The sequence below is a fragment of the Hippoglossus stenolepis genome, chromosome 2, assembly GCF_022539355.2.
Source record: "Hippoglossus stenolepis isolate QCI-W04-F060 chromosome 2, HSTE1.2, whole genome shotgun sequence".
In the NCBI taxonomy this organism is placed as follows: domain Eukaryota; kingdom Metazoa; phylum Chordata; class Actinopteri; order Pleuronectiformes; family Pleuronectidae; genus Hippoglossus; species Hippoglossus stenolepis.
In genome coordinates this window covers 16,324,027-16,347,215 of record NC_061484.1, presented here as the reverse complement: position 1 = coordinate 16,347,215, position 23,189 = coordinate 16,324,027, and the positions used below count along the sequence as shown (strand labels likewise).

At 41.6% G+C, this 23,189-nt stretch overlaps 2 protein-coding genes across 5 annotated transcripts; both read right to left on the bottom strand.

Moving 5' to 3' along the window:
* Positions 1 to 1,028: 1,028 nt before the first annotated feature.
* stim2a (tromal interaction molecule 2a) lies at positions 1,029 to 13,272 on the bottom strand. Of its 4 annotated transcripts, none has more exons than XM_035170537.2 (12): positions 12,376 to 13,272; positions 9,530 to 9,660; positions 8,247 to 8,358; positions 7,984 to 8,095; positions 7,733 to 7,848; positions 6,794 to 6,968; positions 6,515 to 6,692; positions 6,021 to 6,182; positions 5,719 to 5,819; positions 5,383 to 5,630; positions 4,860 to 5,046; positions 1,029 to 4,723 (listed from the first exon to the last, which is right to left on the bottom strand). In XM_035170537.2, the coding sequence occupies exons 1-12, from the start codon at positions 12,497 to 12,499 to the stop codon at positions 3,451 to 3,453; spliced, it is 2,919 nt and encodes a 972-aa protein (XP_035026428.1). In that variant the 5' UTR covers positions 12,500 to 13,272; the 3' UTR covers positions 1,029 to 3,450. The 4 variants fall into 4 exon arrangements, 2 of the variants coding, with proteins under 2 accessions (XP_035026428.1, XP_035026436.1); XM_035170545.2 differs by having other exon boundaries at positions 5,485 to 5,630; positions 12,376 to 13,271; XR_004697847.2 differs by having other exon boundaries at positions 4,582 to 4,723; positions 4,860 to 5,014.
* A 1,116-nt stretch (positions 13,273 to 14,388) lies between these two features.
* Positions 14,389 to 22,484, bottom strand: LOC118117920 (recombining binding protein suppressor of hairless). The gene is made up of 11 exons (XM_035170588.2): positions 22,341 to 22,484; positions 20,399 to 20,437; positions 20,199 to 20,294; positions 19,948 to 20,113; positions 19,388 to 19,562; positions 19,103 to 19,240; positions 18,826 to 18,938; positions 18,370 to 18,510; positions 17,855 to 18,010; positions 17,622 to 17,725; positions 14,389 to 16,600 (listed from the first exon to the last, which is right to left on the bottom strand). The coding sequence occupies exons 1-11, from the start codon at positions 22,358 to 22,360 to the stop codon at positions 16,258 to 16,260; spliced, it is 1,491 nt and encodes a 496-aa protein (XP_035026479.1). The 5' UTR covers positions 22,361 to 22,484; the 3' UTR covers positions 14,389 to 16,257.
* Between the last annotated feature and the right edge of the window lie 705 nt (positions 22,485 to 23,189).

Genomic DNA, 23,189 nt, shown 5'->3' with positions numbered 1-23,189 from the left:
GTGTCGTCTGGTGCACAATGTAAAAGAGTGAATTTCTCTGGAAGCTGTCTGAAATATAGTCCACGGTCTGATGATGAGCATTCATGTCACAGATGGTGTTCTCAGTAGGATTTGGAATGAATACGTGTCAGAGTGGCAGCAGACCAACCTGGAAATGGGTCGTCCTTTTTTCATTGTATTTTATTATGACAATACGGCAGCTTTGTTTTTTTAATCAGACCAAAAAAAAAAAGAAATGTGTTTTGTTCCCATTCGGATTTTCTAAGCCTCGTTTTCACACGGAACAGTGAGCAACGAGTTTCTTAAAACATTTTTTTGCATTTGTGGTAAAGCCCCTGCAGACAGTAAATGCTCTGATATAGTGTCAGCTTCAGATTTACATGCTGTTTGTCACAGATTCCATAGATGTAATGAAAATCAAATGTACTGTACAGATTAACAGTTCAACCTGTTGTGGTTTTTGTAAGAATATTTCCCTTATCTTTCTCCAAGGTACTTTTTATTTGTGTAAATCCTGCAACGCTGAGGACATTTCATAAAAAAGAAAAATTATAATTATATATATTTTAATAACTAAATAAACATATTTTCATTTGACTCGTTCTCATCTGATGTAAAATTATTCTTTTCAGTTTGAAGGGAGGTGTACTGTGAAATAAATGATTCGTAAAGATGATCTTTACCTGACCTCTAGTGGAAAGTCAATGCAATGCACCGTATAGTCCAATTAAAAAAGTTGGACCTCACAGTGAAAGGGTCCAAATTGAATTATACGGCTCTTTTTAATTCTCAGTCACTGTGGCTGCAGGAAAAAACATGATGTTCTACCTTTAACAATAGAAACACTGCTGGTCTATTCAAGGGGTCTGATGAAAACCTTATTTCTACTAAATAAACGAACAAAAACATTACCTGTCAAAATATCCTTTTTACTGAGCATGAAGGTTCTGTCAGGACTATATCCATTCAAGCTGCAATTCAATATTTCAGGTCTCTTTCACAAAGGATTGAAATAATTTATAGACTGGTGATGTGTTGGTTGTTTTTAATCGTACATATGAGTGCACAACATTTCCTTATTTCACCTTGTTTATTTTCTCAATCATCAGTTGCTATTAAATCAGCAAATAACAACAGTCCAATAAATCTTATTTTCATACTAATACACAGCAGCAAACAGCAGTTATTCTCAGATAAGAACAGGGGAAATATTGTATTGATATATCCCCGATACTTGACACTCATTCAAAGTAAGACATGACATAAAACATATTCCAATAATCATTTTTAAATCAATAAAAAGGCATTTTTTTCAGTTATTTGATTTAAAAGGTCATAATAGGCTACTGTATTTATGTCTGTAAACAATAAAAGGATCATTAATAATCCATAAACAATTCACGCAATCAAATATGCATCTAAATGCACTTATTTAAAAAAGAGAAAAAAAACCCTTTACTGTTTTAGTAAGTAAACTGCTCTTCAGAATTATGCACATTTAAAAAAGAAACTTGGGTGATTCCAAACTGGGTCAATAAAGGGTCAATATTAGCTTTGTTAACCCTGATCTATCTGCAACCTTGTAGGCTATTAGATTGTTAGGGATACACCAGCTGTCAAAAATGCCCCATTGCACTTCATGAAAACGCAACCAGAACGCTGTGACTGAGGTAGCTGCGAGTGAGTAGTAGAGTGCAAAAAATAAATAAATACACAGCAACCAGCAGTTTCCGTTCTGAAAGCATGTGCTCCAGGTTACAAGGTAATGCAAATGTTGTTTTATGTCTATTCCAGCTGGTGATCAGAGTCATGGCCCTTTGCAGGGGAGCCTGATGTTATGGCTCTGTTACGTTCTTAGATCCAGCTCATCCTTCTCTTTTGTTTTTAACTGGACCACAACAGCAGGGCCTGCCCTACAGCCCCAAACACAAATGTCTGACCCGCTGACGCACTGGTCAATAGCAAACAACAATCAAATAATAGGGAAAAAAGCAAGACTAAAAGTTTAAAGCAAACAACTACTTGGCTTATCTGCCTCAGCAGTAGTGTGTGGGTGTCGTCAAACAGCCATACAATAAATCTGATTTTGATTTAAAATGTTCCTAAACCTGATTGGTGCATGACAATCTGCTGTCAACAGCCGCCATGTGGTCAGATATATCTTTCAGATTGTAAAGGGAGAAGTTGGATATTGACAGTGACAGAAAGCTAAAATTAGCTTAACACAAACCATGACCTATATGCCAACAATGTAACACTACAGTCTAGATGAAGGAAAACAACTTAATAACCTCCAGTCCTGCTCTTATTTGCCTGCAGGCATGTTTTCTGTTCAGATCATGGTAACTGTGGTAGTTGAAGTCAATATCGCATCGGTCATGCAGCAACAGCAACAACTACTCCCCCCCCCCCCATGACTGTTGTTTCCAAGCGTTTGTGCTTCTGCCCAAGGCTTCCACTTCTAGAGAGGAGTGCAAAACGATTACTGCCTTTAGTTAAAAATACAAGTGTTACCAGAAGCCAAGAACTGTGACTGCCAGAAACCAAAACATTGTACATTGTACACTTTACTGTGTGTCAACCTCCAATAAATGTTGATTAAAAACTTAATCCTTACTGTATTAAAAAAAATGATCTGGTCACAATTACTTTTTTGTTCTAGTTTATTCGAAAGGTAATTTATAGGAGACAGCGTAAAAAACAATAAAAAAAAATCTTTCATGCAATATTATCAAAACTGTCGTAGTAAAAAACTAATTGACAAAATAGGTTTTTGGGGCCTTCAAACTGCCTAAGTGTGATGTGTTCACCAAGCAGCTGTAGGGAAAATGAAGCTAAATGTCGGACCAGACTCCCTTTCATTCGTTATATCATAGAATACAAATCGAGTTCCAAGGGGGGAAACTTATCAAGACCTCACTTAATATAACCACAGTTCTCTCAAAACAAAATGCTTTCATTTTCTACTGCAGTAAGTGTCTCCGTTCAAACCTCTGTTATACAGAAGAGCAGCATGTATTTAAACATTATTTAATCCTTCAGCCATAGGCAAAGCATCAAAAAAATCTACATTCAAAATAATATATGGTATCAACCATATGTGTAAATAAGACTTAATCAAAGATATCATCTTTAAATATAAGTAAGTCACGTGAAAAGCTTTTGCAGTTTCCTATTGATTACATATTCAACTGTCATATGTTAACAAATGTACTGTATCTTCTTAAAAAAGTGTTCACAGGCAACATTAGGCATCATGCGTGTACCATGATTCTCTCAGTGCCACCAAACTCAGAGAATGAAAACATCATATTTAATATTCCAGACACCACTGACTTCTTCAGGTAAAATTGTCCTTTCTTGAAGTGCTACCTGATATCTTCCATGAGATCCTAAAACGCCATTTTATGATTCAATAAAATGCTAAGAAAACGAAAAAAAAATTGATTGTCAGAGTTTCTGAAGACCACTTTGAGGCTTCTCTGTTGTTGAATCATTTTTCTTTTTAAAAAGACTTTTGAGCTTCATGGATTTCTTGCTCTTTTCTTTATCCTTGCTCTTCTCTTCTCCAGTCTCAGAAGGGGAAGTGAGAGATGGAATGGCGACCCTTGGTGGTGGCATAGGGGGCTCCACGTCTGCTGGCAGCCTGGCCTGAGGAGGTGTTGGGGAGATGCAGGACTTCTCAAGGATTCCATCATACACGAGCTGGCTCAACGGACCAGCGTTAAAAAGATCTGATGATGTCCACGGCCCCTGGGAGGTTAACATAAGGTCTGGAACATCAACTCTATCCCTGATTTTTCCTGCGGGATTGTCAACCAAACTGTCTGTGTCATCTCTTGCCATTCTTGGTATTCTCCGTCTGAGAGAACCAGTAGACAGCTCAAGTTCATCTCTCAGCATCCTCCGGTTTGCTGGTTCTTGCATCTCTGCAGAGGACGAGATATCCATAAGGGCATCAAGTTTCTCTCTGGGTAGCATCTTTTGGGAAGCAAGATCTGTACAATGCTCCAACTCATCTCGTGAGATCCTTCGTGGTGCTCTAGTTGTCTCAACCATTTTGTCCATTGCCAATGCCCTCACTGAGGAATCAAGCTGACATTCTCCTTTATTCCACAGAAGCTTTCTTGAACCTGTGTCTAGGGAAATAGCCTTTGAATTTCTTGTCACTCTTCTGGGTACTAAGTCAAAAGGATGCTCAGCATCATCTTGTGTTATCTTTCTTAAGCTGCTGTCAAATGAAGCCCCCATCATACCTCTGGATATGTTCCTTTGTGGCTGTTTATCTGTTGATGCTTCTAATTCATTCCAAATGATCTTTCTAACATCCATTGGTAAATCACTTATTTCTCTGTATATATTCCTTGAAGAAGGGTCAATAAAATCCCCTATTGTATCTCTTTCTACTTTCCAGGATGGAATATCTTTTGAAGACTCTTCTTTAGACATCTTCAAAGATTCCAAAGACGAATCCAGCAATTTGTCTCTCCCCATCTTCCTGCAGACAACATCTACCTCAAGCTCTTCTGTGGAAACTTTACGAACTGGAACAACAACCTCTACTTCTTTACTCAAAGTCTTTGAAATTGAGGGATCTGCAAGTAGCTCAGTTTCATCATGATAAAGCCTTTGAGAGGAAGCATCAACAGTGGGATTATGGTACATTTTGCTGAGAGGAGGAGAAATCATGCAGTCTGTGTCTGAGTACTTCTCTTGGGAGTTTCTATTAGTGAGAGAAAGGAATGGAAGAATAAGGGGAGGAAGAAAGGAAGGAAGGAATTAAACTATGGACAAACATCAATACAGGTTCTGCTGAAATTGTTCACAAACTACTAAAAGTTGTGGACAAGGAGACATACTGTTGCTTTAGCGTTTTCCGGAGAAGGCTTTCTTCCTCATCAAAGCAAAGGTAAGGAGCTCGGATGGGGATGAGAAGGTCAGGGTCTGGGGAGATCATGGCAGTCGGTGGCTGAGTAATGACACCAGGCCGACGTGGCCGACATTTGGTAGATCCCTGTGTTCGAGGAGAGCGCTTCAGTGGTGCAACTGGAACCAAGATGAACCAATTAGCAGGTAACAATCCATATATATCAGACAGTGTTGTAGTGTAATGCCAGGCACAGACAAACATGTTTTCCTACTTGTTCAGCTAGTTGGTGAGCTAACCACCAACATGCTAGTCAGCCATAAACATGCTAATGTCAGTCCCTTTACACTTTCTTCCTATATTAGTGGAGAAGTATAACATTTGCAAGTCTTCCAGGACATGAATTGTTGATCCAAATGTAAAGTCCAGAGCCTCAAGAGTCTGCTGATAGGAAGCTCTGTGGACTGTATACGTGGGATCTTAATAGACAAAAGCTTACAATTCCTGTTACTTACCTGTCATCTGTGGTAAGATTGAGGATTCTTCTAACAGATCCTCTAAAGATCCATGTACAGAGCTATGGCATGAACAAGGTGGCTGAGGCACTCGGGGCATACCCAGGGCAATTGAGTCTGAGTAGAGCTGAGCAGTGAGGTTTGCTAGACCAGAATTCCTGATTATGGGAAAGCCGCAGAGGCGTTCAATCTGCTGCCAGCGATGGAGTCGCTCCCGCAGGCAGGCTGTTACTTCAAACAAGGCATTCCTTAACGAGATACAAAGACGTTTGTCAAAGACATTACATGTTGCATATTTACTGGAACACAACCGGCACAGGGAATTCTGTCACTCACTTTGCTTGCAGGATCTTGTGGTCGACCTGATCTAAAGAGGAGCTGTGGGCAACATGGAGAGTCCCCAGCAGTGAACTCCTCTTCTTCTTAATCTTCTCCGCCTGCAAGGAAGTAAAGGCAGTGGATCAGTCAACAGGAAGTAGGTTGTGCAGTACAGATCAGCTCCATATCCATTGTAACTCATTTCAATTGTCTCACCATGATCACCAGTCACACAATCATGAAGGATGAAAGATAAAATGTCCATGTCCATGTCCAATGTACATTTCCATGTATTCAAAATAGTCTTCTTCAGACATTACCTCTTCCTTGGCGACGGAAAGTTGCTGTTCTGCACTCTGCTTCTTGACATTGTAGTACTTGACCTCTACTTCATGCGTTAGCTGGAGCCACTGCTGCAGAACCTCTGAGACACTCCAGCTTGCATGCATGTCCTTCTCCGCCTGCTTCAGTGCCCCACGGACCTAAATGGATACCATCGGTTCAAGGTTCGCCATCAATTTGTTCAAACTACAGCAAAGGTAAGCTACTTAATGCTGCAAATGTGTTGTTTTCTCTGGTTGTGTGAATGAATAATAAATAAATTCAAGCATTTATTGTCATTGAACAGCTGTACAACGAAACTTAAGTGCAACTCCTCTCAGTGGTACAAAGAGACAATAACAACAAAGATCAAAGATCAAAGATCAAAGATCGGCCAACAACTCATCATGTAAAAAACTATTGTAAATAAATAGATATTGCATAGACGGTTATAAGATAAAATTAGGTATGGTGTATGATGCGTTGCATCTACCTGTTCCAGCTCTTCCTCTGCATAGCGCAGGCGGCTGAGCTCAGTGACAGCACCCTGCCTCAGCTCATGCAGACGATAAGTCTCCTCCTGTGCTCCCATGATCTCATCCCTCATCTTCTCCTCCAGGTTCTGTTTCTCCTCCGCAACATTACGCTTCTCTTCTTGGGCTTGCTCCAGCCTGAGGGCGTGGAAATGTTATTAGTATAACTCGACAAGACTACCAGTCATTTATACAAAGCACTGCAGGTGACAGACAAAGAAATACTCCTGGATACTCACTGTTCCTGTAAATCTGTGAGGCTCTGCTCAGCCCTCTGAAGACTATCCAAATCTTTCATCATCTTGGTTATGTGGACTTTACTGGCTTTGTTCTGGGCCTGAGCAAACCAGCAGCCTCCAACTCCCATCACCACCGACACAATGAGCACCAGGTCCTTCATGTAATTATGAGGACCTATGGTTTAGTGAAAAGATGATAAGTTATGGTGGATGTATCATAAATGAATCATAAGTGAAGAGATAAAGGCTAATAAAAGGAGATTTTAAGGACAAGAAACAAGATGAAGTAAACCAAAAACACAGACTAAAACCTTACGTGTTTTGTCTGACAAAATGTCTAAGCCTCTTAAAACTAGTGCACACCCACCCACAGTTCACTTGTACCGTTTTTAGACATTATTCTTTACAGCACATTGATACCAGCTTCGGCCCCTATCATCAAAAGTTCTTGAACCTCGTTGTCTCTGCAAGTTAACATCTTCGTCAGTGTCTTCTACATATATGACACCTTTTTTTTAATCCCAAGATATTTTTCTTTTTGTTGTTTTTTTCAGTTTGGCCCCTGTTGCATTTTAGAAACTTCATTTTAATGTCCCATAATGTTCCTACTGTATTCTCACATTCTCACTCAGACATTTACACAGGGGTCTGGAAGGAAAAGTTCTGGAAAATGTTGGGGGAATGTCCGGTGCATGTCTGAAAGCAGCTTCAGTATGCCAGATTAGATTTATACTGTTTAGGAATGTTATTAATAACATTGATATTCACTTCACATTTTTAATTAAGTGGATTTACGATGACTTTCTTAGTGAAACGGTACAATACCAGTTGTTGTCCATTAAATATCGGAAAAACAGGGTGAAAACTAAAGAGGCAGGAACAGAAACAGATACATTTAAGAGACATAAGAGTTGGGAGAGTGGGGGGGCTTGTTCGTACGTGCAGGCGGTCCGAACAGCACCACGTCCAGAGCTTTGATGTTGAGCTTCTGTTTGTCTCGCTGGTCCAGAACTCTCAGCTGGGCGCTCAGGAATGAAGGCTCATTAGCAGCGATCCTGCACAGGGACGTCACAGACAGTGCTTGTTCACCGTGTTGCTGTGGCTCTTGACAACACAGTGACTTAGTTTGACAACATGACACAAGAGAAGTCGTTTTGGTTGATATTATCTTTCTCGTCGGCCATTCTCACCTGGGGAGTGTGTTTCCATTGACCTTGAAGTCTTTAAAGTTTCTCTCATACTGCGGCAACTCAACAAAGTCCTTCAGCCAGCGAAGCACCTCATCTTGAGTCCAGTTGTGTACTGACGGTGAAAGAAGACAAAGAGAGATAAAGCCAAAGTAAGAACCTGCACGCACGCACGCACGCACGCACGCACGCACGCACGCACACACACACACACACACACACACCCACAGTCTCTCTCTCCCTCTCTCATACACACACACACACACCTTCAGATGACTTCCAGCCCCTCCACAGCTCCTCAACCGTGATGTGTTGGTCTTCTCTGTGCAGGTTGCTGTGTTTGTTGGTCTGCTGCTGCTTCATGTCTTCGATGATGAACTGCAAAGAATGGAGGGACACAGGAATAAAGAGTTTTTCAGATACAAACATAACAGAGCGAGGTCAGGAGCCACCAGGCGTGGATTTCAATCTAGGCATAAAGAGAGAGAGACTATTGACATATTGAGACTATATTTATTTATAATGGGTGCAGAAGCACTAGTGTGTATTGCGAATTCCAGCGAATGCATGTTCCTGGTTGTGTGTGTGTTAGTGCTGTCTTGGAATGTGTCCTTGGCTGTAAACGGAGGCTTCATATGATGGCCTGGAGGAATCTCGGGGCTGCGTTCTGATAATCCCAGGCCCTTCCCCTTACGTTTCTATGGCAACCGCAACCTGAGCCCCTGGATACTGTATCCGCGCACCGCATTCTGGACGGAGAAGGCATTCGAGAATTCTGGGTTTACTACCGATGTCACACACAACTAGACTCTCTGAACAACATATCTTTCTGCTCTGAATGTTATCCACTCAGAAATATGCATCTGAACACAAAAAGACCACACAAATTGCACATGCAGACAAACGTGTTTTTACATTGATTAAAAGTGCCTTAGCCCTCGTATAGAGCTAAATAAAGACAGTGATACATTTTCAGACTGATAAATTGTTTACATGGCTGAATGGAAAAGTTTTGATAATTGCTTTTTGTGCCAAATGAAATGTTTTTCTCCAATTGATGAAATGCTCTGGAAGTGTGACATTATATATAAAAACATATTATTATAGTTCTGCAAACAGAAGCGACGCATATCAACCTCAGTTTGCCAAAACATTCCGTGATATTTAGTTATGTGTTGCTTTTTGTTGGGTTTTTAATTGGATAAAAGAAAATCCTTGCAATGGACAAACAGATAAATAGTTTGCGACTTCCTGAAGAAAATCTATGTTTGATTCAGGAAACATTGTGAGGACTTAAAGTCTTAAGCGTGACTGTGAAGGTCAACAGTGTTTCAGTATTCTTTTGTCACTGAGCCAAAAGCAAAAGTTATACTGTTACTATCCTTGAAGCAGCATTTGACTCTCGCTGCAGCCAGGACACCTGTTGTCAAACTGCTTTACCCTGTCGGCCTCTTGCATGCATGAGCACGTACACACTGCGATTTAGAACATCTAAGAAAATGGTGTAAAGATTATTGGGGGTTAACATTCTACGAAGAGCGAGCTGTACCTCCATACTCTCCTCCACCTCGATTCCCCCGTCCTGGTCATCATCCATCATGTGATGTATGCTCCGCAGGGCCTCCAGGCTGTAGCGATCGGCCTCGCTCATACATGGTGGGGTCACCCCCATGCAGGGGTCTACAAGGGTCAGGGGGACATTTTTAATAATCCATACTTCACTGAACACATCCAAGGAGTAACCCTCATTTATTCATCCATCCAGCTCAACTGATCCCTTACAGCTCGGATCTATAGAGTAAGCGTGTTCATTTCTGTTGACTCCTCAGTTCACTGATCCTTTCAGAGCAGAGAGATCATCTCATCTGCTCTGTGCTGAGTGAATGGGATTGTTTCTGCTCATGCCGGGAATGCACAATGAATAATTTCGACTAGTTTGGAGCAGCAGACATAGAGTGTGCGCATTTTGTCAATATTGCTACTGAGAAGTCTTTTTGTCGATGCAGAATTTTCACATTTCAAAAAACAATATGTTGAGTCATTGGCTGTGGTTTTTCTCCTCAAAACAGGAAGTAGGTCATGTTTTTGCCCCTGTTTGTTTGTTGGTTTGTTTTGACTACACAGAAACTACTGATAAGATGTCCATGTAACTTGGTGGTAGGATTGGACATGGGCCAAGAAAGAACCCTTTCATTTTTGGCACAGATCCGGACAAAAGGCTCCAGGATTTTTGTCACTTTCTTTAACACTGTGAGGCAGTGCGTTTTTATTAAATTATTTTCCCCAATATCCCCGCTGGCCAATTATGGAAATGATATCTATGAGTGTAGTTAATTTAGTGTGGCTTGAGTTCATTTAAGGGGACTGTTGCCATCCAGGCTATGCGCTCTGCTAAATACAATAATCTTTTATCAACATCAACTCGATAAATATGCAAAATAAACCAACTCCATAATCCTGACAAAAAAAACTCACACTACAAAAAAATTGCTTCTGGCTCCAGGGAAAATTAAAAAAAATGTCCAATGTCTCTCAGAAATGAAGTAATACATTACATTTAGCATTTCTCTTCATCAGCCATTCAAAACACTTTTCTTTTGTTTTCTACCATAACCATCATCCATTGATGATGTGCTTTAAAGCCATGCAGGGACACACTGGCAGATTTGAACAGTTTTAACCAACATTGACAACACACATTTAATGGTAAGCACTTGAATGTTACACTTCAACAAACTGAATTTTTTCTATAAAGTAAAAAAAAAGAGAACAAATAAAAACAAGGTTGTTATAATCGAACCAGTTCTGAATTATGTGTTTGAAAATCAAATTGGTGCAAAAAAAGTTGTTGCCTCCAGCACACGGAAAAACAGCGTGGGCAGAAATTCCGTAGCAGAATGTCCTTGGTCACGTGGCGATGACGATTACATGGAGGATCTAGTCATCGAGACCAAATCAGCTGTTGTTATGAGGCATTAAATCGTACATTACGTTTAACACAGGGATACTGTATGCATGGGAAGATGACACAGCTTTCTGTCGGCGGTCAGGCCAGTGAGTCAGAGTCCATTTTTGTCTCCGTGACTTTAGAGTTTCGGAGCTCAGAGGATCTGGGAGTCAAAAGGTCGGCCAGTTAAACCCACCATGATCCGTTCCACTGACACTAACTGCTCCCCAGTTCAAGTGACCTGTGGAAGAAGTAAATCCTGGTTTCTGTCATTAATCTTTTGCAAGAATATTGGACTTGATGTCTTGAGTAGAATTTTTACATGGAGCAAGTCGTCTTGGAATGAGCCCATGCACGCTCAATACAATTCAGCACTGAAATAAGAGTAGGCCTTTGAAAGACGATCCTACAACATGGATCACTATACTAGCAGATAAACAGGTGGAGCTGAGAGAAGGTGCAGAGAACAACACAAACTGAACATGAGAGGGTAATATGATCTTCAATTCTAAATGACTCCATTGTTTCCTGTTTGTGTTGCTTACATGACAGACATGGAATTTTTTTTTTCCAAGATAATTACGGCAACAAATATTGAAACTATCGATAATCTGCTGTTTCACTTTACATCGTCAGTATCCTGAAAAAAGAAGAGTAAATATCATGAAGAGAGATCCGTGTATATCTCCTCAGTCCCACAGTGTTTGATGTATAACACTTAAAGTACAGAGCAGAGACATTGGTCCCCCTGGCTTTTGGTGATGAAACTTGTATTTCTAAACAATGAAGAGACATCTCAGGCTATGAAACATGTGTGTTGTATGCAAAGGTCTTTCTGGACAGTTTTCTCAGGCAGTTCCTCAGGCACCTCCAACTCCCTCTCCACAGGTGAGCTGAGGCTGGATTAAACTGGGGGGAAAAATCCCTTTACAAAGTCAACATTTTACTGAATGTAAAGAAAGAAAGATTTATCAAAATGTCCCCAAAAAAATGGTTACAAAGGTTTTTGGTTTATTTGAATTATGCTCTCTGTGCTGCCTGTTGAATAATAATAGATTAATTTAAAGGGCGGCAGCTCAATTCAACCTTCAGTTATCATCAAAATGCACTGAACTGGCTGAAAAATAAGTCAAGACCAAACATTTCTAGTCAAGTCAAGTGCGCCTTCGAGAGTTCTAAGGAAAGTTCACATAGAAGATAACACATTTGTTTCTCTCATAAGATTGTAGAATAAACCTGGATGAAGTTAGATGGAAATCATGAGACATCCAGACATCCAGCTGGAAAGCATATTTCAAAACACTGGCATGCACTGTCATCCTCAGCAGTGAAATGTGCCAATATGTGTATCCATGGTAAATGGTGCTTTGATAGATTTGAATACGTGTCCAGCTTTCCTTATTGATGTGAGTCTTCAGTTGCTCCATGCATGCTGCTTGAGCACGTACCTGTAGGGTCGAAGCCCGCGCTCCCACCAGGGAGGCTGAAACCCTGCAGGTCCCCGGCGCCTTGCGCGGCCACAAAGATCGCAGCGGGGAAGACGAGGAGCAGCAGAGGCGACAGAGGCAGCATTTCAGATGATATCTCACAATATATCGTCGTGCAGAGTTGAGAAACTCCTTAGTACAAATGGAGAAGATATTAATCGCGACACCACCCCCCGTTTGGGAGCGCACCAGTGTCAGTCTGCGAAAATGTGTTAAGCGATATCCGTGTTGCTATTACGGGGCACAGCCAAGAAGTGAGATGTGATACCGATGATTCGCTTGAGAAATCAGACGAGCTGGATTTATAGTGTGCAACCCGGGATATTGCCTGTAACAGTGCGCATAACGGGTTTGGCAGTCAGGATTTGCGGAGTCATCCAAATGCGCAAAGGCTGTGCGTAAAGGTTCCTCCAAACGGCTGTTAATCCCCAGAAAAAGGCTGATTCTGCTCAGATGATGAATAATCCAAACTAGATCTGATAAAAACACATCAGAATAAATGAACCTGAGGCTGAAGCATCCTTCATAAAACCCACTGTTATAACCACACAGACACACAGCAGATCTCAGGAGTTTAAAGAGGAAGAAGGAAAGCTCCCTTTTTAGGTCAGATGGTGTTTGAATTGAGGAGGAAACACAAGTTTAGGATCCTGTTCAGGTCGAATACACCCTCTCATTCCCTCGAGTCCAGTGAGAGTCTGTTCTGTGTCGGCTATTGATTCTCTTCATGAGCCAGATAACCGGAGAGGCTTCAGTCTGGTCTGTCTCCAGCCAGCCCTTTCCCAACAGAGACATCGAGGTGTGACGCTGTTGCGCGGAACTCTCTCCCCCTTCCCTCTCCCTCTCCCTGTGAGTGTGTGTGTGTGTGTCAACAGGGCCCCCCAACACTTCATTAGGTTTCCTGACTCACACTCCGACCCAAATATAGGTCAGCATTTTTCAGTTCGCCTCCGTGTTGGTCCAGATTTGTTTAGATGTCCACTTGTCCACTTTTTATAACTTCTGTATTAACACTGAGGGGGTGACACATCCTGAAGAGACATTCCAACTCCACTATTCCTTTTTTTACGGCCTAGCTGATTCTCACTTGGAAGGAAGATAAATTAAAGTATGAAGTATTGCTCCAGATCAAGACCACCATTCCAGAAATAGAGTGTCATATGTCATGTCCTGGCCAGGCTGTCCGGGTCTGACAGTTGTATCCACAGATCCTCAAGCAACGTGGATGGACGTAGCAAATTTTGGGGCTTCTAATGATGTCTAGATGTGGCTGGGGATGGAAGTATCTTCGTCACAATTGGGCGCGTGGTCGACTTAATTAAAAGCTAAATTAACAGGAGAAACATTTTGTGTTGAGGGGACACAAACAGAGCACATTACTACACACACACACTAAGAGTAACAAAGTGTCACGTTACAGCCCAACAATCCGGCTCCTGGTTTAAAAATAGTGGGGCACATTCAACCTCTCCCCGCAGAGCAACAGCCCAAGTGGCAAGTGTCCAGTGAGGCCACAGTAGGACCGGTGTAACCAGTGAACTGTATATGTGTATTTGTTATAATCCTAAATCCTACAGCTCATGCTCTGCTCTGCGATGAGAATGACACAGAGAAGGGAGATGGAGGTGATGCAACAAGAGCAAAAAATGCCCAACTGAAATAAAGGAGAAAATCTGCACAGCTAAAAGTCCCGTTAAAGGATTTCTCTTTCTCAGACGTCTGTCTCCCTCAGCACCCATCAAAAGATTATTTACTGGATGTGCGTGTTGTTCAGCTCATTTTTATTCATGACCTTTCACTGAAGAGAACCTCGGCAGACTGACTGACTCTCTGTATGACCAGAGTGTTATACCAGACCTGAGAGACGGAGGGAGAAGAGAAGGTACAGCGTGAGAACAAAAAGGCAGGATGTGAGTCCCAGTCACAAAGACCAGGTCGACTGTGGATCTGCATATGTGACCAAAAATTCAATAATTTGAAATAAGCAAAGATTTTTATAAGGTGTACAAATAACAAAGACACATTCACCTCTGCAGAACCAGTTGTAATACTGAAATTTGCAGTAACAGAATCTCTATGAAATGTTTGTACATCAGTTAAGAGACGAGCAGGACCTCATCTACAGTTTGTTCCTCTAATACAACTACTGTGCTGGGAGCATGGAGGGAAAACAATGGAGCGGACACGAAAGGCCTTTCAGGTGGAGTTCGGTGGCACCAGAGGAGGTGATGTAAATACTTAAGTCTATACAACAATAAATCTATTAGGCACGGTGAAAACACATATGTTACAACTGAAGCGATTCACATCACTGTCATGAAAACTTCCAATGGGCAAAAAGTTGGCCAACCAGCCACATGTACTTAACTTTGATGTCAATCTTTAAACATGACAGAGAGCACGATACAAACAGAATGATGGGAATCAGGTCACTTTGTGAGTCAGGTACTGCAGGTAGTGGTTTTTAAGGCAAGATAAACTGCTCAGTAAATCAGTTCACAGTTACATTTTTACTTTCTAAACAAGGTGGGCGGAGAGTCTGAGTCTGGACAAGCCATCATCTCATCCCAGAAGACTCAAGAGCACAAGCACAGCTGATTGTTCTGGAGTTAGATCTACTGTATCTGCAGCAGACACAGCTCAGTCCCAGCATGGTTACTGAGCAGGTGAACTACAAGCTCCACGGCAAAGACGGTGTTAAAGCTTCTTCTTCCAACACGTAAGCACAAAAGGAGTCTTAAGGCCTCTTAAAATCAAACATATGAAAGAGTAAAAAGTCACAAAGACAGTTTAGAAATGCTCTTCCTTGGTTCAATTACTTTTTCCTCTGGGAATATAATAGCAGTACTTTTGTTTAGATTTAAGTTTACGCAGTTTACTAGTACAAAAACAGCTCGCTGATTAGAAAACCTAGACCTTGTCTCACAGAACACACCGATAGTGTCATATGTTATCCACAAATACACTACACTAATCAAAAACGGTCATCTTGGATGTAAAGAGACTGATCAGAGAAGATCTAAGCGAATAACTGGGGCCAGATATGCTCATGTCTTCATTCTTTAAAGTGCCTTCTTAAAAACACAGTTTGATCATTTGTTTTTTGCACAGCATGTGGAATTGTGAAAAGTTCTGTTAATAAGTATGAATTTGGGTATCAAGTTCCAAAACACACCAGTGGATATTAAACTAGAGGTGAGGTGTCAGACTACTAGAGACTCACTAAAAGCCGTTTCAACCTTTAACCCTCCATTGAGACAAAACTCTATTTGGTAACAAAAGTGAACTTACTATGCAAATGTCATAATGTACCTCAGCAAAAGCTTATAAAATATAATATGAATAAAATAATATAATAATATTTCTTGGTCCGTAAAAACTATGTTACTCTTACAACAAAATGTTTCCCTTACACACAACAGAAAAATCCCCACAGTACAAATGTGACTGTGGCAAAAAGAAAGCACAGTGAAAATAGCTTTCAAGCCCATGTATAAAAAACTAAATGTTTGTTTACAAATCAGGTTTGTTGGCAGATTCATCTCCTTTTAAGTGACGTTTTGAGACATCAAGCTTCTCAGATTGGGGCGTATGTCGTGTCCACAACGAACCACAAGATGGAGCTACAGAGAGGAGTCAGTAATCCCAAGTAATGTCGGTGAACTTTTTTCCCTCGACTCGCTCGTTCATTCCTCATGATTCCACAGCTGCTCTGTCGTGAAGAGTTCCTGTGCAGCTCTTCAAAAGGTCCATGAGCCTCTTTGGAAAGTACGTGCACACATTTTCTATCTCATTCACAAAACAACGCGCACACACACACACGCACACACACGATAGGTGTTACTACGACAGCACTGACATGGTGGAGGCTCCTGATGACATCCCTGAGTCACTACTGTTGTAAGCCACCTGGACGTCCCCGAGCCCACCCAGCGAGGATGATGGCGAAGAGGAAGACGCCGGTGATGACGAAGAGGTGCTGTGTGAGCGCAGAATGGCCCCGGCAGCACTGCAGTGGGGTCGCGGCCCAGGTTCAGGGGTGTAGGTGAAGGTGAGGGCAGTGGCATAGATGATTCCATCGTTGCGGACCAGTGTGACAGGGACCTGCACCGGCTGCCTCACCCAGCGCCAGCCCTCCCTGAAGGCAGAAATGTCCGGCACCACACACAGAATGCTCTCTCCACATCTTATGGGGCAGACAGATGAGACAAGGTTTGAGCATTTGAACCATTAAACATTAAATTCTCTTTTCCACCGGTGAAAAAACACAACTATCATCTGATAGCGACGGAAACATGACACTCAGGTGAACACGTTAATTTCTTCTACAAGACGTTATGACACACATTGAACTATTGGGCTGTATGAATAGCCATGAACGTTACTATACTTATTGTTGTTTACATCTTGGGCACAACGTGAACAACGCGCCCTACGCAAGATGCAGCACTGGCGAGACAGTGAGGTGACAGAGCTTCACAGTTTCCGTCATTAGAACTTGAATCACCTTTTCAGCAGGTTTACCCGCATTTAGAAAAACCTGCGTATCCCTGCATATTTTGTTGTAAACGAGTTATTAGGGCGCTTTTACATCTAGCTTGTTTGGTCCAGACCTTCAGACTTTTCAGTTTAGTCCAAACCAAAATAACAGGTGTGAAAGGTGCCTCCAACCGACCAAAATTAGGTCCAACCAAAAGAGGTGGTGTCAGTCCACATCAAACTCTACCATGGTTCAGTTCTTTTGCAGCCTGAAAATACGTTTTTGGATTGTTGGGACTTCAAATTGACCAATGAGGTTACTGGTCTCTCCAGAAACATAGTTGCCCAGGTTTGCAGGATTGCAGTGTTCACCTCTCAAAATATTGGAAATTTAGGAATGAGGGAGTTCATTTCGCACATTTAAACTCGTGTTTTGTACTGCACCTGAAGTTGGTGATGAAGGTGGCAACGAAATTAACATTAACATTAACTGGTTCATTCATTTTATCAATTGAAACAGAAAGAATACTACCTGCTAATTTTTAACGTGCCAATGTCAGACTCATCTACAAACCAATCAATGTCGAACAGGACAAACGTGCGTCTTACAAAAGTCTCAAGTCCGCTCTCTAAATCAAAACGTAAAACTAAAACTAACGTAACTAATGTAAAGAATGCAACAAAGACATGAACCTTGGTAAATATACACACTGTATAAGCACACTCACCTGTACATGGTGTCAGCCTCCACATCTCCGAACCACACTCTGAGGTTAGGGGTGAAGTTCTGTCCTGTCAGTTCCAACATCGCCACATCTCCTCCTCCGTTTAACTGGCAACATTAAAGCCCAAAAGGTTTTATGACTTTAAGAAATGTCCCCACAGGCTGAGTAAGGCTTAAAAAGGAAGTAGTTTGGAACCACATAGTCACTCATGTTTACTGATAAAAATCATGACAAACCTGCAGACTTTCCACCACAGGAACAGGTGTGACCGGTGTGGGGACGGGACCCATGCCCTCATAAAAGGTGTACTCTGCCTTGTTAGTGCTAATAATAGTCCAGGAAGCCCCATCGTTGATAATATCTTTGTTTGTCTCTTTGGAGCACTGTGTGGCCTGGAAGAACAAATAAAAGTAAATTCATTTCACTGCCCACTTCATGTCTAATGAGAGGAAGAAGCTACTGGAGTGTCGGGTCGGAGCTTCTCATAGATAAGATTATTATTATTGACAAAGATTAGACTCTCTTCCTGGAGTCCAAGGCAAGAAGAAAAACAGCAGCTGTGAGCAATGCCCTCAGCAGAAATATTAAAGGGATAGTTCACCAAGAAATGAAAATTCACTTTAATATTCTGTTCGCTATAGGCAGAAACAGAAGCACTATTTCAACTTTATAAAATGTTCTGTCTCATAAACCAGTTCATGTTCGATGGATTATGAGTACATTTTGAAGGACTTTTGGTGACAATGCGCACCTGGAACTGGATGATCCTCTCCTGTGAGAGACAGAGATACATCCTTTCTGTGTCTTTCAGGTAGAAGGCACACTTGTGCAGCTGAGACACTGGGTCATCTGCCTCCATCAACGCCATCTGCTTGTCGACTTTGCGAATGACCTGAGAAAGAAACAAGTTATATATTGTGTATTTGTGCAAACACATTTGGAAACGTTGCACAGTTACACTACCAATCATACGTTTTTAAACTGTTTTTTAAATATAAAGACCAAAGATTTGAAAAAAATGTATCATGGGGGAATCTTAAATATTAGGTTTAGTAAAGAATTTGACTCATCCAGCAGCTGACGTGGGGTGTTGTAAAACTTTTGACCAGTGGTATACATACAGATATCACATACACTATATTTTAAAAACATCACTAGTATGGCCGCAAACTCTCTCACGTGCTATTTGACATAAACACACACATACCAGTCTGGGCAGGGCCATGCCAGTAACAGAACAGACCAACTTGACCGTCTGGCCATAATGGATGTAGCCATCTCTCACAGCAAACTCCTCCCCCTCAGACTCCTCCTCGTCCACTGAACACATGAGAAAACACAATAATGAGTTAAATGTCTAAAAGTCCCGCATTAGCTTTACATGAATGCCTCAGATGGGTGTAAATAATCATGAAACGCACAAGAAAACTGGCCATGGATAAAGTATAACAGGCAAAAAAGTAAAAAAAGAAACTGTGACTCACAGAGGTGGATGAAGAAGGCGCCCCACTGCTGGGAGCTGGCATGAAAGTTTCCGCCCTCCACGTGAAGATACCTGGTGCTGACGGTTTGGGAACGGAGACGGTTGAACAACGCCACCTTAGTCCCTGAAGCTATACACACTAGGAGGACCGAAAGAGAGAGAGAGAGTGAGTGAGAGCGAAAAGAGGTGAAGGATGAGAGATAATATGAAGTCTCTAAATTAAATGTTTGCGGGGAAAACATGCAGTTGTCTTTATACGAGTGTATTGACGCGGCCTGCTACTCACAATCTGCATTTTTCAAGGACTGCTTCTTCTTGGAGGGCTTCGAGATGACCTTGATCCTCTTGCTGAGGAAGACTCCTATGTTGGCGCTGTTGCCGTATAACATCTTCACAGAGAGCATGAAGTGTTTCCTTTTATCCGAGTCACTGATGTACAGCGTCTTAGCCGTGCAGAAGTGCTAACGCAGAAAGAAGATACAGATTAGGGGGTTATGTGAGTGTATGTGTTTGTTCTCCATCTACATCCCTCCGTCAGCCAATTATCTGATTCTGAAAACAAGCTCATTAATGGCATCAGTGCACTTAGAACACAATGGCAGCTACAGTAGGAACCTTAGAAGGGGTTTTGCAGTAACAAACACAGGATATTGTCAAGCTGTAAAATGCAAAGCAGCTTTGCATTTCATTGTGAAGCAGAGCAATAAACAAGTGGACCAACAAACGATCTGTTTCTTGCTAGAATGCCTGAAAAGAGAGACGTATATGTCAGTATTCGAAGCGGCCATAGGAAGGATATAAAATTCTAAGTCCTGAAGTGTTGCGTTATCACACACGCCTACACACCTTCCCCTCCAGATTGAGTTGCTGCATCTCCTGCTCACTGTTGCCGATCCCGATGAATGCACATGGCTGAGCCTCCTGCTCCGTGCAACCCTCCTTCTCCATAATCTCCAACTTCCTCTTCCAGCCACTGCCCAGCAGGTACACACAGGGCGGAGGGCAGAAAAACCTGAAGTAAACAAACATACATACTTGAGTTCCAATGCATCCATTCTGACTGGTACAGACGCTGTGTCAACCAGTAATATACAAACCTTTTTTCATTGCCATATGACTTTTGGGCCACTTTTGCGTGTAGTATGAGCACCGTTTGATCATCTTTGTCCTTCAAGTAATTCCTCATAGCCTCCCTGAATGGGGAGAGGACACATTATAACACAGCACAGTACAAACTGTTGGAGCATCTGCTTAAATCAAATTGTGTCTCTTGACTTTTTGCAATGTTTCCCTCTACCTTGTCAAACGCTGAGGCTGAGAACGCTCACCAAACTTCCTGCAAAACAACAAACAACAGACCATACAGAGGTGTTTACACGTACGTGTAATACAAAACCAGTGAGTACAGTGTCCATGAGATCTGTGAAGGTGATATTCCCTCCGTCATAAAACTACTGGACTGATGGATGTGGTGGGTCAGGGAAGAACCCATTACACTTTGGTGCAGGTCCAGATTTGTCCAGTATTTTCCTTGATTTCTTAAAGATTAATTCATGGATCTTGATGAACAAGATAAGGCACATTTACGGGACTAACAATTATAAAGGTGCTAAAATCAGTCTTTAAACTTTAAAGAAATAAGGGCTGAATGTGATTTAATATTGCACAGGAGATATATTACATATATTATCAAACCCTTGTCCTCTTGGTGGCTTTTTATACACTTTTTTTTTACTCTAATTAACTTAGTATTTATTCTATATTTATTCCTATATAGTCAGATCCCTCATTTAGCTCCTGTATATCTTGTAACTGTCTGTGTATGTTTTGACCAAGCTGATTTATAAAGTTGGTCAGAATTAACACTTGATATTGAGCTACAACTAGACAGTGTAAAGTAATGGAATATGAATTGTTTAAAGGGGATCTTAAGTTGTTTAAAAGGGTGAAATCATTATTAAAAAATCAAATCAAATCACCAAAAGCTATGCTCATCAGTACTATTACTGTAAATATATTTATACTGTAACTATTTAACGCTGTGATGTCAATGGAACAATGTTGGTAAAGATCTCACTTTACTCAACTTACTGAAACAGAAATTAAATAAAACATAAATAAGTTGTTCAGACAAAATGCAAAAGTGTCAAAAAAAGATTCCGAAAGAGTTTGAATGTCATTGAAACCTTCGTTCTTTTTCATCCACTTTTTCAAAAACCTTTTTACTCTCATGAACCAATAATGATAGATTGTATATTTGTTCTTATAGCCTCACATCCCTCAGTTAGCTCTCTTATATCCTATATCTGTCTGAGTATGTTTTGTACAAGCTGTTCTAAATGAATTGTCCCCAGTGGGATCGATAAATTAACCTGAGCTAACATGTGGAAGTTACTCAGAATTGACTTGAAAATAAAACAAAAAAGAAATGTGAAAGTGATTTTAAGTTGTTTAAAAAAGGGACAAAACAATCATTTAAATGAGTTTATGCCCATCAACACTCTGCTGTGACTACTTAAGGCAACAGGCTGTGACGTAGAGGCAACAATGTGTGAGGAGTTAGCAAAGATTTCACTTTACTGAAACACAAATGAAAAAGACACAAAGAAGCTGTTGAGGGTCCAACAAGTTAGTAAAATAGTTTGAATGTGATTTTATGTCACATGGTACAAAAGATCCTTAAACCCTATTGTTGTCCACTTTTAAAAACATGTGTATAGTCGTTAATTTACCACTATACAGTCTAAATTACTTTTATAGTTCCAGCTCGCCAACCCTCGCCTGGGACTACTTGGTGCAACAGGCTGTGACGTGAACGTAACAATGTGTGAGGAGTTAGCGAAGATTTGACTCTGCTCAACTTTACCGAAACAGAAATGAAACCGACGGAAGTTGTGGAGACCGAACGCAGAAAGTGTCGAGTGTGTCTAGAAGGGAGTGAAGTGGCGTGAGCGTGAGTGAATGTGGCGGAACAACAGACGGAGCGGCGAGCAGCACAGACACCGAGAGGAAGAATGAGGGTCTTTTTCTGCACAACTGACCCCACATCAGGCTCAGTGTGTGTGGGGTCGATTCCGCTGGGGCTCCGGTAACAGCTCCCCCCACACACACACACACACACACACACCGACAGATACACAACCCAGACAGACACACACACACACACACACAACAGACAACACACTGACCGAGAGAAAACTTTCTCCACAACAACACGGTGCCTTGATTTAAACACTTACCCCGTAACAACGGGCGCCATCTTCCGAATAACTCACCCCCCCTGTGAGAGAGAAAAGTCCAACAATCGCGAGATCCCTCCCACAGCCGGACCCCCCCCCACACACCCACAGAAGACACAGACTGAGTGAGTGAGAGAGAGAGAGAGGGAGTGGGGGAGAGAGACAGAGAGAGAGAGAGAGGGAGAGAGAAAGAGAGAGAGAGAGAGAGGGAGAGGGGGGAGTGACGGGGCAAAGGGGTGAGAAGAAGTGGAGGGGGGAGGGGGGAGGACAGACGCCAAAACAACAGGCGTGGGAAAGTTGCGCGCTCGCGCGAGAGCAGGAAAACTCTCACCGTCGACATGAATGGAGGCGGAGCGGAGATATCGCGAGATCACCCCCTCAGTGCTGTTTTTGTTTTTTTTGAACATGGCAGCCGAACTGTAACTCGATTCCCACGACTCACTGAGGCTCGTTGAGCAATACACACAAACTCACACCTCCGTACACAGCCTGGAGATTATTATCATAGGCACTAACACAGACATTTAAACGTCTTCACATGACCTTTATACAGCGTTGGGAGGTACTTTAGTACGTGTTTCATGTTTCTGTACTTTACTTTAGTAGATTTATTTCCAGGTACTTTTCCCTTTTGCTCCACTACATATACCAGCAAATAGATTTCCACTCCACTACATCTTTACAATGCATTGCGTTACATGCTCGCATTGTTTTATATTTATGTTTGTAGTAATCAATAACGACATAACAGCAGCAGTACTTGAGAATATGATATATTACATGATATTACTATTTCAATTGTGAATGTTAAAAAAAAAGAGTAAATGTATAAAAAAAGTACAACAAAAG